This window comes from Triticum dicoccoides, chromosome 2B (assembly GCF_002162155.2).
Source record: "Triticum dicoccoides isolate Atlit2015 ecotype Zavitan chromosome 2B, WEW_v2.0, whole genome shotgun sequence".
Lineage (NCBI taxonomy): Eukaryota > Viridiplantae > Streptophyta > Magnoliopsida > Poales > Poaceae > Triticum > Triticum dicoccoides.
This window is the reverse complement of record NC_041383.1, coordinates 395556132-395569303: the sequence shown is the minus strand read 5'-3', so window position 1 is coordinate 395569303 and position 13172 is coordinate 395556132. Positions and strand designations below refer to the sequence as shown.

The following is a 13172-nucleotide window of genomic DNA, read 5'->3' as shown; positions in this document are numbered from 1 at the left end:
TTGTATTTACCAATAAACTACTACGAGATTAATTCTTAACCCATAATAAAATAGTGTTAGCATTTTATAAATTCAATAGGTATTTGTTTAATTGTTTTCACTATTGTTTTAATTGTTTTAGGGCCTTTAAACACTTTATCAAAGTTTGGTTTCTCCACCATAATTACCTATGTATTATTTGGTTCACTCCGAACATTTAAATTTTAATATTTGAAAACTTTTATTGTTTGCTCGATTTTGAATTTGAAATTTGAACTAGGTTCCGAACTAACGCGAGTTTATCCACAGTAACCGAGGTGACGTGGCATCATTAGCGGGGATTACTGTAGCTTAATTACCCGGGCGTCACAATCTGAACATATGATCTTCCACCAAATAAACCAACTAGCATCAACTACAAGGAGTAATCAACACTACTAGCAACCTACTAGCACCAATCCCGGACTTGGAGACAAGAATTGGATACAAGAGATGAACTAGGGTTTGGGGATGAGATGGTGCTGGTGAAGATGTTGATGGAGATTGTCCTCTCCCGATGAGAGGAGCATTGATGATGACGATGGTGATGATTTCCCCCTCCCAGAGGGAAGTGTCCCCGGCAGAACAGCTCTGCCAGAGCCCTAGATTGGTTCTGCCAAGGTTCCGCCTCGTGGCCGCGGAGTCTCGTCCCGAAAGGTTGCCTTCTATTTTTTTCTCATCGAAAGACTTCATATAGGAGAAGATGGGCATCGGAGAGCCACCAGGGGGCCCACGAGGTAGGGGGGGCGCGCCCAGGGGGGCGCCCCCCATCCTCGTGAGCATGGTGTGGGCCCCTTGGCCTTCATTTTTGGCGATGATTTTTCTTTATTTATTTTAAGGTATTCCGTGGAGTTTCAGGACTTTTGGAGTTGCGCAGAATAGGCCTTCAATATTTGCTCCTTTTCCGGCCCAGAATTCCAGCTGCCGGCATTCTCCCTCTTCATGTAAACCTTGTAAAATAAGAGAGAATAGTCATAAGCATTGTGACATAACGTGAAATAACAGCCCATAATGCAATAAATATTTTCATAAAAGCATGATGCAAAATGGACGTATCAGATTCCTATGGAAGTCGTAGTATAAAGAGGTGTTGGGAAAATCCATATCAGCATATACATTGCCTTCCCCACTATCCTTCGTCAATTTCAGGGTAAAACCAAGGATAAAGGTGCCTATGCTAGAAGGTCCAGATGCTCGGGGTCCTGGAACCTCGGTACCCGGAGTAACTCGAGAAGCATACCCCGTTGGTAGGCCCAGGTGCTCGGGGTCCCGGGCGCGTGGGTGCCTAGGGTCCTGGACCCCCGGGTGCTGTGAGTGAGGGATATCTATCTGCATGCTCTGGGTGCGCGGAGTCCCAATAGACCGGGTGTCTGGTCTCCTCAGGGTGAAACACCTCTATGTAGTTCAGGTGCTCAGGCCTTAACCATGTGTGCCTAAAGTCCCCAGCGGGTCAGTACCTCTTTTGACCTTGGGGTGGGGGGTATAAAAGCACCCTTATTCCTCCTCTCGACCTAACCATTGCTCAGGATGCTCCACCATTCCCAAAACACTAAAAGATTGATATCTTCCACTCACTCCACCCAAGCACTCCGATTCCTTGGAGGACTGGAAGAGGTTCACCCGATCTATACTTCCATCAAACCAATTTGTGTTTTCCCAACTAGTTCTTCACCAATAGTTATTACTCTTGGAACTTGGTCTCCTAGGTAGTAGTGTTTCCTCCGAAAGCTCCCTTGTGTGCGCGGGCTCTGGTAGACAAATGTAAAGGTGTGGCAATCGCCTTTTCAAGAGCAACCCCGAGTGATTCGAGGCTCATCCGTTGAGGGCATGAATCGAGGAGAATACGATGAGCCACTTGATGGCGTTTTAGATCCTTGGTTCCGACACCGCTCCAACAGATATTAGCACTTCCCCAAGGAAATGTGAACTTTGGCATAAAATTTGTGTCCCCGACTCACTTGTGGTGAATCTTTTCCCACCCTTTACTTTGTGTTGTTTGCTGTGACCTTTCTTGTCATATAGGCGGTGTTCATCTAGATGACTATCTTGAGAATCTAATTTATTCGCATTTCCATAAAATTGGCAATTAACATTCAAATTTGTAGCCTCCTATCCAACCCTTCTTGCTCTCTCGTAAGAGTGGTTGGGTAGCCCCCAAGTGTAAGGGTGAAGTAACCTAGCAATAAGTATTTCTCTCTATTGATAACCAAGATTTATCGAGTGTAGGAGTTTCTACAACAAACAAAATCCTCGGTACCAGCACACAAAACCCAAGACACTCTTGCCCCCAATATTTCAAGAATGTTGTCAAGCTTCTTATCCTACTAGTCATAAGGGTAAATTGCATGGTATGATAGGAATTGATAGATAGGTAAAATCAATAAAATGGTACGTCAAAGAAAAGAATTTTTTAATAATTTTTTCAGTAAGGGAAAATAGACCCCCGGGGCCATAGGTCACTAGTGGAGTCTCTCCAAGTAGATAAATATGGTGTTGTAAACCAATTACAGTTGGTTACTAATTAATTTGCAATATTTATATTCATGACTATGATCATTCATGGCAATCCTGCATATGCATTACATCCGTGATATGCAAACCATTGTCCAACTGCATCTACAACTAATACTCCACCTTCAAGATCGCTATCCAGCATGCTTCTCTAAGTATTAAGTCTATGACACAGAGAGTATTGCAATAAACATGATGATATAATGTAGAGAGTAAAACTAACATCTAAGTGTGGTAAGGAAACCATCATTTTATCCTTAATAGTAACAATACAACACGTGTCTGTTTCCCTTCTAGTCATTGGGATAGATTATCGCAAGACTGAACCCACTACTATGCACAACTCCCTCTAAAGAACTACCAATCAATCTTAGCCAGAGACGAAAAATAGATCGGAAAAACATACATGGCTATTAATTTACGCGACAAAGAAACTTCAAAAGATTCGATATAATTCAGTGAACCATCTAATCATAAAGTGATAACTCGTCATATACCAACAAACGCAACCACCGATTACATCATATTAATCCCGATCATATGTGGCATCTCACGGGAACTTTGTATTGAATTGCAAGGGAGAGAGGATGGCATCTAACTACTGCTATGGACCCTAAGGTCCTAAGGAAACTACTCACGCGTGTTCATGGTGGCATCAAGGTCGATGAAGATGGCTCGGGTGATGGATTCCCCCGATGGTAGGGTGCCGGAAGAGGCCTCCAAATTGGATCTCCTGGGAATAGGAACTTGCAGCGGCGGAAAACATCACGAAAAAAATGGTACGGAGGATTTCTCAAAATATTGGATGACAACAGAATCATCGTAAGGCGGTGGCCAGGGAGCCGATATGGCCTACACATGCGGATGTTGCCCTGACCACGTGGGGGCCTGGGGTGCCCCCCCGGCCGCCTCCGGTGCTTTCTGGAATCTCTAGTACTTGGGAAAATAAATAAAAATCCCCGAGGTTTTTGGAGCTCCCTATATATAGATTTACTGAAAAGTCAAAAACATTCAAAAGACAGCAAACTGGCTCTAGGCACTAGATTAATATGTTAGTCCAAAAAAAATCTATAAAAGTATTCAAAAGTGATATTATAATAGCATGGAACAATAAAAAATTATCATAGCATGGATTCTTTCGACATTCTATTCAAGTGCAGACACACTATCCAAATTTGGGCCACTGCTAAAAATTGGGTAGATGCTCCGGAGCTCACCATTGCAAAGTTTTGAGGCCTCAATTTTGTTCATGCTTGATTAAAGGCTACGATTCTCCATCCTAGACATAGGGGGAAGCCGATCTCCTCGTTGATCATGTTGGTTAACTAGGAGGTTTGGAAGGAGAGAAACATTAGAGTCTTTCACAACATTTCCTTCATGCCACCCATTTTTATTCATAACATCAAAGCGGAGGCCAAAAATTAGGGTGTCGCAGGGACTATGCATTTGAGTTCTATCACGTCGTGAGAGTAAGCGTCTCCTTCTCATTTGTTGTGGCGTAATAGACCACGTGAACCTCGTTCGCTTCTCCTTCTTTATTAATGAAATGAAGCTGAGCTTTTGCTCGCGTTTCAAAAAATATAAAAATATATGAGAGAAAATAATTACATGTTTAGTGGCCCTAACCTAGTACTGACCATAAATAGCCGACGTGGGTAAGAGATATAATATGGGGCGCCCTTGAATAGCCCACTGCAACTCTCATTTTTGTTTGACAACCTATAAATTTGACCCATGCCACAGTTGTCACACTACTATCACCGGAGCATTCTAAAAAGAAAAAAAAACTACCACCGCCGGATGTCAGGAATAAGCAATATCCCTATTTGCCGCTCTTTGCAACAAAATACCCCAGCTTCACACATGTAAACCAGCGAACGAACCGCAGATGGGATGACCCAAGTAGCTTTGATCTATCTTTTCTATTTTGTTTTCTTCACTCTTTTTCCGTTTTCTTTTTTTCTTCACTCATTCCTTTCCTTTTTATTTTTATTTTTGCTTTTCTTTTAGTTTTGTTTTTAAATCGAAATTTCAATACATGTTTGTAAATTTGAAAAAGTGTTCGTGTGTCCAAAAGCATATTTGCAAATTTTTAAAATTGTTTGCATTCACCAAAAATATTTGAAATTTAGAGAAAAAATCTTCATGTTTTTAAACAATATTCACAATATCAAAAAAAAAATCCTGAATTTCAAACATGTTCCTCGAATTCAAGAAAAGTTCAATAAAATAAAAGATGTTCGAATTTCATTTTTTATTGTTTTTCAGAAAATGTTTGGAATTTCAAGATAGTAATGCTATTCATCACACAGAATGCAGAATAAGTTAGTCTTCACCGAAGATAATCTTACGTTCGGTTTATAAATAAATTACATTTGGAATACAAATGGTTACATTCATATTAATTTTTTATGTAAAACTTGACATAGGAAAAAAATATAGGTCATAAATTAGAAAAACTGCATTTTATGTATATTTTATACTATGTTTTTACGTTTGTAATTTTATTTAACATAAAATACTTTTTATGGCAATTATATTTTTTTTACATTCTCTTTTTACATATGAAATAAGACAAATAGACAAAACGGAAAATTACGGTGCATTGATTATAAAATAGAGGGGTGGGTGAAGAATAACTATTCCTCAAGCAGGGTAATGAATAGTCAATCTCTGTATATATACTAGCAAAAGGGCCCGTGTGTTGCAACGGGAGAAAAAAAATCATAATCTCCAATGGAGATGACCATATTTTGTTCACATCTCATCGCATGTTTTTCAAAATTTGTTCACAAACGCAAGAAAATGTATCTTTTTCTAAATTCATTCACAAATTGAAGCAATGTTCACATTTTTGAAAAATAAACCGTGTTTATATTTTTTTTTTGGTAATTCAAAGAATTATTCTCAATTTCAATAAACATTTTTTAAAAACATAATATAATATTCAGATCCACTCGACAGTTAATTCTTCAGGTAGGTATACAGTCACAAAGACTCATAAGTACTATTATTTGTGGACATTTTTGCAAATTTTGGAACATTTCAAAAAATCTTGAATATTTTTCAGTATTTACAAACAAATTTTCAAAATCACGAACATTTAGTTATATTACTAACGGTTTTTAAGCATATTCTTTTGAATCGGCGCACAATTCTAGAATAGACGAACATTTTTTTTCTAAATTGGTGGATATTTTTTGGACATTCATGGGCATTTTTGGAAATGCACGAAAAATTTCTGAATTAGCAAACACTTTATGAATCAATAAACTATTTTATAGTTTATGAACTTTTTTCAAGATTTTAGGGAAATTTTTAAAATGCATGAACAGTTTTTAAATTAGCGAACATTTTTTCAATTTCATTAATAATTTTTATTACAAGGACTTTTTCTTAGAAATCATGGACTTTTTTATTTTACGAAAATTTCTTTCAAAATAGCGAACATTTTGTTTGAATATGCGAACATTTTTGTAAACATTCTGAGCATTTTTTGAATTCACAAATATTTTATGTTTTCTTGACCATTTTATTTTATTTTAAAAATTCTCAGTTTTGTTAAATTTCAAAACGTTTTTAAAGTTCCTATTATTTAAAGAAGAAAAAATAGACAAAAATGGAACAGAAAAATAAAAATAAAAAAGATTTTTTTATATAATTTATTCAGAAATTGAAGCAATGTTCACATTTTCAAAAAAAATATTGTGGTCGTCAAAATTTTTGGTAATTCAAATAATTATTCTAAATTTCAAGAAACGTTTATAAAAGCATACTATAATATTCTGATCCACCCCGGGAATTAATTCTTCATAATTCACGCGGGTATATTGTCACAAAGACTCAAAAGCATTACTGTTTAACTACTTATCTTCGATCAATCAGGAAGACTTTTACAAATTTGGGATTTTTTTTTATAAAAGCATGAACATTTCGTAGTATTTACCAACATTTTTTCAAATTGTCAAGATTTTTTATTTTGCGAACGGTTTTTAAGGAACATATTTTGAATCAACAAACAATTCTAGAATAGACGAACATTTTTTTTTGAAATTGGAGGTTTTTCTTTTGGAAATTCACGCACATTTTTTGAAATGCATGAACAATTTCTGAATCAGCAAACAATTTATGAGTAAATAGACTCTTTTGTAGTTCACGGACTATTTCTAAAATTTTAGGATATTTTTTAAAATGCATGAACATTTTTTGATTTAACAGAAATATTGTCAATTTCATTAATAATTTTAATTGCACGAACTTTTTTTGAGTTTACAAACATTTGTTTGAATAAGCGAACATTTTTATAAAAGTCCCAAGCATTTTTTGAATTCACAAACATTTTATGGTTTCTTGAACATTGTAATTATATTTCAAGTTCTCATTTTTCTTAAATTTCAAAAGTTTTTCAAAGTTTCAAATTATTTAAAGTAGAAACAAACAAAAGTGGAACAGAAAAAAAACGAAACTAAAAACAGGCATCCGCAAATGGGCTAGTCCAAATGCGTTTGTTGTGTCTTCTGCAGCATGCAGAGTGCCGTATAGTAGGTCCCTATGCTTGGGACGGCTCAGGCCTGGGATTCCCTGCAATACCTCTTTTGTCACTTCTAGGTGGCGTTGTGAGTAAATTTTTTCAACTTTGGAGACAATTTTAATGACGTAACTCTAGAAGCAATAGTCGCTTTATTATTAGGTATAGGTAACTGTCACCCATGATTGACTATCCGTCACCCTTGGTGAGGAATAACTATTCTTCAACAACCCTATGTTTTTATATCAATGCATCGTAATTTTATGTTCTGTACCTTTTGTTCTTCTTATTTTACGTTCCCTATTGGCCGGACCTCGCCGGAGAAGAAATAAGCTCGCCTAAGAAGAGGCAGCCCCACCATCTACCTTTGGGTGAAGCAATGACCCCATTATTTATTTTACATGTGGGGGGAGAGGGCGCAGAGGATCGGCGGAGTTCTCCATTGATGCATCGGGTTTAGAGGGATAGACGGGGCGACGACCAACAAAGGCAGTGGGGGGAGGTCGAGGGGAGGATCGTGCAGCGAAGCAACGCGGGGTAGCATGCGCCGGCCATGGGGGTGGAGGCTGACAGATGGGGCGGGGTAGGCTGGGGGGGGGTCGGGAGGAGGACGAAGGAAGGGAGGTTGAAAATGAACAATGCTAGATCTGTTTTGGGCAGTTGAATGAAGATCGGACGATTCATATAAAAAGTGATTGATGAATCTTTTTTTCTTTAGTTACCTGATAATAGAGGCTCCGAGGTTTTATCTTTAGCAAACAAGCGTGTATGTATATCTTTACCGTGTTCTGAACCAATTTAGTTATATGCAAGTTGCCCGAAAATTCTATTTGGGTCAGTCGATTTTTTGGGCCATTAATTTCTGCTTCAAGATTCGTGCTTCTTCTTATTTTCTCTGCTATGATTGTTGTCTTGTTTTGGGCCCAGTTTTTTGACTGGCCACTTTCTTGGGCCAGTCGATTTCTTATTGGGCTGAAGCCCATCTCATGTTGCCTCTTTATAGGCCTAGAGTGCTTCCCCATTTTTTGCTTGTCTGCATTTTTGCCTTTTTAGTCAAATTTTTATGGGGATTTGTGGATGTTGGGTGAGTGCAAAATGTATACATGTAAGTAATATATAACATTTGGATAAATTATACTAAAGTGCGAAAATTGCACTATTATATGTTTATTTTTACATATTTAAAAAGTGCAAAGTTGTGTGCAAGCTTTTTAAAGTTTTTTTTTCATTTTCTCTCTTAGAGGGTAATAATACCAATGGCACTAATTCATTCTAGCTTAGAAAAGATTGTTTTTTCCTTCTTTAAGGGTAATATCAATGTTACTATTTTTTTGACCGTGAACTGTAGGAAAGGCTCCTACTGTGTTACTATATTAATAAAATAGTACACTATACAATGGAGTATTTACATGGTGGGTGTCTTAGCCACTTTGTGGCAAGAAAGAAGGATGCTAACTAGGTGGACTAATAAAGAGAGCTTACAAAGTTAAGAACCAAAGGCCTATGTGCCTCTTTAACCCTGAAGTAGCTAAAAGTCCCTCTTGAATCTGTCAAGCCAGGACCGAAATGAGGGGGCTATAACTCTAAAATGTTTATTGTTCCTCTCCTTCCAGATGCTCCATGCCCCCACGATGATTTTTTTCTAAGAACAAAGGTGATGGATGGCCATTTGTTTTATCCTCAATAGCTTGCAGACGACCGGGGAAGGGCTCCTAGTTGATATTTCAAGTTTGTCCCAACATTGTTTGTTGAAGGAGCAGGTGAAGGTCATATGTTCAACAGTTTCCTCGATGTTCTAGCCGCAGAGGAGGCAATTGTGATAATCTCCAATGTTGTAGTGCCTTCTTTTGAGCATATTGCGCATGTTGAGCCTATCGTGAAATAGCAGTCAAGCAATCACTTTTAGTTTCATCGTGCATTTTGATTTCTAGATCCAACCGAAGGCTTGGTGGGAGTGAACGGCCCTGAAGAAGAAACGGTAGTAATCCGTAGACTTGAAACTCGTTTTGCCCCAGATGTAGTGCCACATATCCGATGTTGCCGTCGATGGTTGTATTGCTGCAGCAATGGTCTGCATGTGTCCGACCTCTGCATGGGCTTGGGGGGTATCAATGTCACTATTCATTCCTTCTTAGTAACTTTTTTTTTGAAATCCCACTATTGTATGTTTATTCTTGCATATTATAGAAAAGCATAATTTCTTTGTATATTGTGTGCAGATTTTTGTCATTATGCTTAATAATTTTACTTTTTTTGCAGAGTAATACTAATGCCACTAATTCATACTTTCTTAGAAAATTTCATTATTTTGATTTTGTTTTAGTTTTAGTTTCATCTTTTTGATAATACCAATGCCACCAATTCATTCCTTTTTAGGTTTTTTTGAAATTTTACTATTATATGTTTATTCTTGCATATTATAAAAACGCAATTTATGTGCAAACTGTGTGCAAATTTTGCCATTATTTATTTTTTACTTTATTTTTTACTCTTAATGGGCAATACCAATGCCACTAATTCATTCTTCTTAGAAACTTTATTATTTTGATTCAGTTTTAGTTTTTATTTCATTTTCTTCTTCCTTAAAGGGTAATACCAATACCACTAATTTATTCTTTCTTAGAAAGCTTGATAATTTTGATTTTTTTAGATTTCGTTTCATTTTCTTTCTTTTAAGGGAATACTAATGTCACTAAATCATTCCTTTTTAGGAATATTTTTTTGCGAAATTCCACTATATGTGATTATTCTTGCATATTATAAAAAGGAGCAAGTTCTACGTAAGTTGTGCGCAATTTTTGCCAGTATTTGATATATTTTTCAATTTTTTTTACTCTTAAAGGGTTCATTCTATTTTAGTTTTTTTTTCTTAAAGGGTAATGCCAATGCCACTAATTTATTCTTTATTAGAAAATGTCATTATTTTGATGCTTAGTTTTGTTTCATTTTCTTTCTTCTTTAGGGGTAATACCAATGCTACTAAATTAGTCGTTCTGAGGATTTTTTTTGTGAAATTCCACTATTAATTTCTTATTCTTCCATATTATAAAAATACGATTTATGTGTAAATTGTGTGCAAATTTTGTCATTCTTACATTTCTTTCCTCTTGAAGGGTAATACCAACGGCACTAGTTTTTTCTTTCTTGGAAACTTCAATATTCCTCTCTTCTATAAGGGTAAAACCAGGGCGACTAATTCATTCCTTCTGGTAAAACTTATTTTTGGCGAAAAAACTCTGGTGTATTCTTGCTCTTGCATATTATAAAAAGTTATAATTTATGTGTAAATTGCGTACCAATTTTGTCATTTTTTTATTTACTTCTTAAAGGGTAGTATCATTGTCACTAATTCATTTTTCTCTTAGAAACTCTTATTTTTAGCCTCGATTCGAATAGGGACGTGCATGATTACCGCTTGAAACCTTAAACATGAGAATTAGATTATGTTACATACGTATGATTGCCACCGTGAGAATATGATTAGGTATACACAGTTTTCATAAAAAGGAATTAGGTAGTTCATACAAACGCAGGAAGAAATAAATACATGCATGCGCTCAAACTAAATATTTTTTCTTTCTTTTCGGGGAACTGAAACTAACGAATTAACATGTTAAAATCTTATCCAGCTTTAGCAGATATCCCTAGCCGGGTATTCTACTCCACACGTTTGACATGTATGTGTGCTAGTTCAATTCACGGATAAGCCCATCCATTACTTTCACATAAAAAAAATTCCTTATAGGTGATGAAGTGAGGTGTAGTGAGCAGCTATACAACGCTTGAGTAGGAAGCTTGAAGTGAGCAGCGAATCGACTGACAGAAGTTTTTGGACAGTCGACTGGCCGAAAAACCAAAATCAGTAGCCTGTCCCGTTCTGAACACGATATGAGGCGAAAACCATTCATCACAAACAGTTACTATAACATGGTCAACACCATATGCACGCTCAAAGCCTCAAAACCATCGCTCAGTTTATTACATCCATTTTTATTCATAGATACACACACGTACCCTATGCTCTCACATCATGCATAGGGAATAGGATACTCCTGCTGCTACAAGTACAACTAATGGGCTTAATTCATCAGTTCATGGCCGTCTCGTCCTGGATGTGTATGTGAGTGCGCAGCGATCCATCTCCAGTCCCCCATCTCCCCCGCCGTAGGTTGGTTGGTTGGATCGATCAGCAGTGGGCCTTGCAGCTGGTGCAGTCGAAGCTGCACCCACCGCCGCCACCACCTCCTCCGCCATTTTTCCCATGGTAGCTGTACGAGCTGAAGCACTTGGACGGGCATGTGAGCCGCTGCTGGTAGCAGGGACCCTGCTCGGCGCAGACCACCGACGGCTGCACCACCCCGCGCCGGGCGAAACCGCCCCCTGGCCCAACGCCGCCGGCGCCCCACCCGCCACCGAACCCAGCGCCCATGCCTCCAGCACCTCGGGCGCCACCTGGCTGGCCGCCGCGGAACCACGGTATGCCGCTGAAGAATCCCCCGGCGCCCTGGCCGGGGCGCTCCGGGTAGCTCCCGTCCGCGGAGGAGGAGAGGACGAAGGACAGGAGGAGGGCGAGCAGGAGGAGATGGGTAGTGCGTCCTCCGGCTGGCGCCATGGTCCTAGCTTTGTGTGCGTCGGGGAAAGCGAGGAGGATTCTTGGAACTTGGGAGGAGTGGACAAAGATTGGTGCGGAGGAGGTGGGTATTTATGACTTTGGGCGCGGCGACTCCATCGCGGGGAAAAGGAAAGTGGGCGGGGAAGGAAGAAAGGTGGGGGGCGGTGCTGCGCGTGTGCGTGGCGCGATTCCATGTGGTTGCTGGTTTAGCTTTAGGTGAGTGCGTCTGAGCTGAAGCGTAGGTGTACGTGTCAGTGTCACCACCAGCTCGTACGCACTCTCAGTGCGCATATCTGATGCTCTACTGATGTCGATCCATTCGTTTTTTTTTTGCAGGTTACGTAACTACCACTGTTATCGAGGAACCGCGTTGTTAATTGCCGTCGTTATCTACGCTAGCGGGAGAATATCTGGTGCTCGGTTGGAAGTGGAGTTTCTCAGCCCGAGTCAAACGAGCTCGGTGAACAGTAAAACCAAAAAATATTCAGGAACAATATGATTTTTTTTTGAAAAAGTGACCATTTCTGGCTTTCATTTCATAGCAGGAGAGAGCGGGAAAAATACATAGTCTGATCAAGTGATCGATGGGTTGAAGAAGAGGTTACATAGCCAGCCTAGCAAGAATGTAAGCTGGCTAGAGGGGCCTAAAGTTGTTATTCTCACGGCACGTCCCCGAAGGGGTGCGCTATGCATTTAGCTCCGGCGATCCTCCACTGTTCCATGTCACGGCGGCATTGCCGCTATGATGCTGCTGGCACATGGTGATTTCCCTCTGAAGGTGCACGCATTCCGCTCTAACCATATTTGCCAGATCATCAGGGTGAGCAGCGATCTGGTGCCCTTCCTCGTGCCAGGGTTGGCTCCATCGATGATCCGGCGAACCCTTTCGGCCGTGGACCTTCCCGCGCTCCAGACGGAATGACTGAAAGAGTGGCATCCTAGCCAGGTTGCCATCTCGTTCCAGCACTGAATGGTCACGGTGCATTCCCAGAACAGGTGCGTCGAGGACTCAAGGTTGCGTAGGCAGAGCTGGCAGAAGTAGTTGTTGATCCATCCGCGTCTCTGTAGCCTATCGTTGCACCATAGACGATCTAAGTGCAGCAGCCAAAGGAGGACTTTCATCTTGTCGGGTGCCCAGGCCTTCCAGATGGTTGTGGTGAAGTCAAGTGTCGGGCGCTCTTCAAATTGAACATCGTAGGTGGAGCGCGTGGAGTAGCTGCCGGAGTTGCCTCGGGTCCAGGTGATGGTGTCGGCCCTGCCAGCTTGAAGCATGATGTTGGCACTTCTGATCTCCCTGGCGAGCTACAGCACCATGTGCATAATGTCGCCATGATCACCGTGACGGAGGTCGAGCACCCATCGGTCCTGATGTAGGGCTTCTTGGACGCATCTGTTCTTGCGGGCGGAGCGGGCAAACACTACGGGGTATGCCTGACATAGCTTCCTGCCGTTGAGCCAGGAAGAGTGCCAGAAGGAAGCCATGGAGCCGTCCCCGACGGTGAT

At 39.9% G+C, this 13172-nt stretch overlaps 1 protein-coding gene across 1 annotated transcript; it reads right to left on the bottom strand.

The window, feature by feature from the left end:
• Positions 1–10999: 10999 nt before the first annotated feature.
• Positions 11000–11803, bottom strand: LOC119363857 (glycine-rich cell wall structural protein-like). Its single transcript, XM_037629224.1, has one exon. The coding sequence runs from the start codon at positions 11667–11669 to the stop codon at positions 11244–11246; it is 426 nt and encodes a 141-aa protein (XP_037485121.1). The 5' UTR covers positions 11670–11803; the 3' UTR covers positions 11000–11243.
• Positions 11804–13172: the final 1369 nt, after the last annotated feature.

What these genes read in the sequence shown, in the direction of transcription:
- LOC119363857 (XM_037629224.1), bottom strand. Translation starts at nt 11,669, where the DNA reads ATGGCGCCAGCCGGAGGACGCACTACCCATCTCCTCCTGCTCGCCCTC.